Source organism: Argentina silus, assembly GCF_951799395.1.
Source record: "Argentina silus genome assembly, chromosome: 11".
Classification (NCBI taxonomy): domain Eukaryota; kingdom Metazoa; phylum Chordata; class Actinopteri; order Argentiniformes; family Argentinidae; genus Argentina; species Argentina silus.
Window position 1 is genome coordinate 19,804,105 of NC_139665.1, and position 5,000 is coordinate 19,809,104.

A 5,000-nucleotide genomic window follows, 5' to 3' on the forward strand; every position below is an offset into this window, starting at 1 on the left:
CTCTCTCTCATCACATCACACACAGACTCACTAACAAGTCACATCCATGTGCAAAGGGGCTTTCATACACATGAATTTGGTTATGCAACCAAATGTACATTGAGGCATGTGTACTACATATATGCCCAAACACAACACAACACAACAGCGTTACGCAAGGACAGGGTAGAGCAGTATAAAGTGAATGGTGTCTTAACTGTGTTTGACTTTTTGGAGTGAGTTATGACCCTCTGGTGGTCAATAGAAAGTCTTGGGACAACGGGTCTATGGTACCTCTCTATCCCTCACCCCTACTGTGTATGTTTTTATTGGAGGTTATGTGTAAGTAGTCTGCATGCATTTTTTTTGTATTTGTTACATAATAGTAAGTCAATCTCATTGCCTTTGCACAGTCTGGGACAATGATCATTGATAATCACTGTTTACATGTGAATCTGGGCCCTGTTTACAGTATGTGTCCCTATGGAGCTGTGTAATCTTAGTGGAATATGTCCACGTCCAGATGATAATCATGCCTGCTCAGTTTTTACAGTGGACTGTCCATCTGTCTGTCCAGGCTGCAGAGTTAAGCCATGTGGCCCCAAACCCTTCTCTCACTGTTGAGTGTGTTCCGACTCAACCACCCCTACCAAGAAGGTTTGGCTTTGGGCTGCGTTCCAACTCTACCACCCAGAAGGCTTGGCTTTGGGCTGTGTTCCAATTATATCACCCCTTCCAGGAAGTCTTTGGTTTGGGCTGTGTTCCAATGATATCACTCCCACTAAGAAGGCTTGGGTTTGGGCATTACAAAGCATCCATACCTTGTTCAGAAATAGAGTTAAGCCTTGCGCCCCTGTACCAGTGCTGGTATGGTCATCATGGCTAGAAACAAATCAACATAGGGATGTATTGGCATTCATGTCACGTAAAGGAAGCGGAAGGAAACCCTTCATACAGTTGGACCCCGTGCTAATAAACACAGCATTACACACATTGCTCTCACCCACAATCAGCTTGTCGTTGTAGGTGCTTCTTGGTATTATCAGCGTGAGAGGTTTTAATGGAACATTGAGCCGGAGGTGTAAAGTACACGCAGTACTGCTACAGCTGCAATTATTTACTGGTTAACCTTTATGTAAACCACAAAGAGAGATTAAAAACCCACTGCGATTGAACACTGTGTCTATTTTCAGTGGGAGACTTGGAGCACACTGGTGACCCCCTACATGGCAGGGAGATGAGGAGGTGACTGAACATCTGGTCTATTATAACAGTTGAAACAGCTCTTCTGGCACCCTCAGTAAGGATGAATGGTTCAATATGAGCAATAGTGTTCATGACTCTGGTTAACATGATATTGAAAATATGATTTGAATCACAGCTTGCTTTACTTGATTAACATTCCACAGTTGGAGCACTGCCAGTGTTAGGACCATACATCCATACCTTCATACATACATGCAATCATCCATCCATCCATCCATCCATCCATCCATCCATCCATCCATCCATCCATCCATCCATCCATCCATACATCCATCCATCCATCCATCCATACATACATACATGCATACACACATACAGTCATACATACACACATTAATACATACATACATACATACATACATACATACATACATACATACATACATGCAGAGCAAGGTTTGACACCATTCCTCATTTCCTACCATGCATTACAATGAGCCCATCCTCTGATTTCTGCCTCCACCAGCCTCCCCTGATATATACATTCAAACATACATACATACTGTACATGCATACATACATACATACACACACACACACACACACACACACACACACATACATACATACATACATACATACAACAGTTAAATGAAGGTTTATATTCTTGCTATACATGGTCTCCCAGGCTCTTCCAGCTGTAGTAGGAGTGTTGCAGCCTGGGTAGAGCATATGGTGGGTGTGTTGTGGGGACTGTGTGGCTGCGAGGGGACTGGTAATTAGTTCAATTAGAGCGTCTGAATGCTCCCATTGATTGGCCTCGACATCAAACTTTTCATCCGAGAATTTAAAAGTCATTACCCACAGAGAAGGGGCACAACACTACTCCACAGTGGATGGAGGGGTTGGAACAAAGGAAGATACAAAAAAGGACTGGAGGATGACAATACGTGAAATAATATGATTAATAGTGAAAGGGAGGAAGGTAAATTGAGCGAATGGCATGTAATGGACTTTATGGCTGTGATGGAAATTGTTGAACTGAGCTTGTTTGTCAGTAGAAATGTAACTCTGTGACCACTGAGACGAGGACGGTGTGCTTTCATCCTTAGCCTTGGTATGAAGAACACGTCCACCATTTATGATGTTGTTGTGCTTTAAATAACTTGGGTTGACCAATAGGAAGCTTATAGTGTCCTATGACTGGTGTGTCGAAACTGCTGTGTCCCATGAATAATTCTCCTACTGAGGAACTGTATAAAGGTGGAAAAAAAAACTGAAACTAGTCAAATTTGGACCTCCTCTGGCTGTCTCTCATAAGTCGATCAGATGTTTTGTCTGTGCAACAAATAAAGAAGAAGATTGCTCTGCCATATTCTTAACTCTAGTGGAATCTTCGTTCAGTGTTAGAATTTATACAACGATACTTAGAATTCCCATAACATGGCTTAGTGTGATGATGTACAAATACAAAAGATACTGTACTGAAAAACAGGGTAGAGGAAGAATGGAGATTCAAGGAAAGAGTGAGACAAGGAAGGCCTTGGTTTCCATAGAGGTATTAGAGTGGTCTTCACAGCAAAATACGGCCCAGGGATGAATGAGACAATTGCTCTCTCTCTCTCTCTCTCTCTCTCTCTCTCTCTCTCTCTCTCTCTCACACACACACTCTCTTGCGTTTGTGCATCTGTGTGTGTGTGTGTGTGTGTGTGTGTGTGTGTGTGTGTGTGTGTGTGTGTACTGTATCTGTTTGTGTGTCTCTCACTCACTGTGTGTCTCCCATGTCTCCCTGACCTCCAGGGAAGCTGGTGCTGAAAACTGGGACACAGAGGGCTGCCAAACACTCGCGTCTGCGGCCGTCCACACCAAATGCCTGTGCAGCAGGATTTCCACCTACGCCGTGCTAGCGCAGCAAGCTAAAGACCCGGTGAGTCACATTCCCTATTCTACTCTATGATACTGGTGCTAACAAGCTAAAAGCTAATGCTTGATCCAACAAGCTAACAGGCTAGCATACATTAGAAGACTGTCCAAATCAGCTTTATATTGTCAATTGATAGGACAGAATGCACAAGATACAGGATGCAAGATCCAGTTTTGGTTGTGACCACTTTTTGTTAACACATGTTTATTTTTTCCTATTCTGAATTGAATTCATATTTGAACTGAATATTTACCACAGTCTATGTCTTTTTTTTTAATCTTTTATTCTCTAGAGAGATAGCAATCTTAAAGAGCTTTACGCATTTTCCGTGGATAATGTCGAAATGCATTAGTGAGCATGTTCTCTGTCCTACGTCGGGTGGTCTGAATACGTTTGCACATTAATAGTCTGTGTAGATGAAGACAGCAATACCATGGTTCGATGGGTCCTCTAGAACTGAATTTGGAACCAAGCATTCAGTGTTTCAATGCAGATTATGTTGTAGTGTTGTTACAACAGATAGCAGTCTGTAGTTACTGCTGGGAGAAGGAGACATGCTACATCTCATTAGTTGACAAGGGACAAGAGTTCCAACAGTGAGGGAGCTCATTAGCTCATTAGCCCCTAACAGCTTAGTGTCCAGTGAGTCGGACCGTACATGGGGGACTGATAAAAGTAGACGGACAGTAGAGAGTTGGGAGGTTCAACTCGACTCAGAGTGACTGCATTCAGGTGTGTGGATACCTAGGCGTTTCACATTCTGTGGACATACGTACTGTTACCTACTGTATGTGCTTGTGTGTGAAAATCATGTAAGGTTGTGTGCATGTCTTGAGATGTGTGGTGCATTAGTATATGTATGCATGTTAACATACATGGGTGTTTGTGTGTGTTAGCATTTGTGTGTGTGATTTAGCCTCCAGCTTGTGCCCTGCACTGTATGTCTATAAATAGTGTGGGGCTTGTGGTGTTGTAGTGACGTGAGTAGAGGTTGTAGTCGTCACGGATAATGCCTGTTCTGATCATTGTATTGACCCACTCTACTGTTCCACTAATGAAAGTGTTAGGACCTAGCAGCTAAACACATCCATGTACGCTGGTTTGATTATATACTCTTGTCCTAGTAGCCTTATTTCATTCCTCTCGATCTGTCTATTTACCCTATACTAACCATCTATCACCATCCTCTTTACCTTTCTCTCTATCATCCCCACTTTCCCTTCACCCTCTGAAAACCATTTTTCTCTCCCTGTGTTAAAATGTTCAATTCAATAAATCTAGAGACTAAGCAAAAACAAACTTGTACTTTCTGTGTGTGCACCCTACTGTGCCATGTCTTCATTTGAATTTGAGTCTGTAAGATTAGTTCAGCACCGCAGCTCATACAGATTTATCTACACCTACCTCGTTTGGTGCGGACTTATGGAACCTTATGCTAAGTCGGGATCATTTGAACAGGTGTGGACACTCCATCAAGAACTTGGATACACACCAAACAAGCAGACCGTAGTTCGGTGAGGGTGGTCTTGGTCCTCTTCCAAGTGATCCGTGGTGTGGTTCTTTGCGAGTGAGAACACAATCCTACTTGGCCCAGGCCTTTTTTCCAGGGAATAACACAAATACGCTACGTATTATAGGTTATTGCAGACATATGTTGTTGTGAGTCGGGGGCCGACATGGAACCGACTCATTGACAGACATGGAGTGTCTCCTCGACATATGGCAGATGAACATAAAGTGTCTATTGGCATCTTGTTTATGATGAATGCTGTAAAGCAGCAGATTATTTACTGCACACAGTCTGGACAGGTGCTGGCTCACATACTGGGCTGTTTCTTCAATGGCTTTGTTGCTGATTTAAAAAAATAAATAAAAATGACAAGATCACAAC

At 42.7% G+C, this 5,000-nt stretch overlaps 1 protein-coding gene across 1 annotated transcript in view; it reads left to right on the forward strand.

The window, feature by feature from the left end:
* adgrb2 (adhesion G protein-coupled receptor B2) overlaps nucleotides 1-5,000 on the forward strand; it is a gene marked incomplete at both ends in the record, with an annotated part of 134,998 nt that overhangs the window by 80,893 nt on the left and 49,105 nt on the right. Inside the window, 1 exon segment of the mRNA XM_083680401.1 lies at nucleotides 2,986-3,112. Within this exon segment, the coding sequence (XP_083536527.1) occupies nucleotides 2,986-3,112 (127 nt within the window).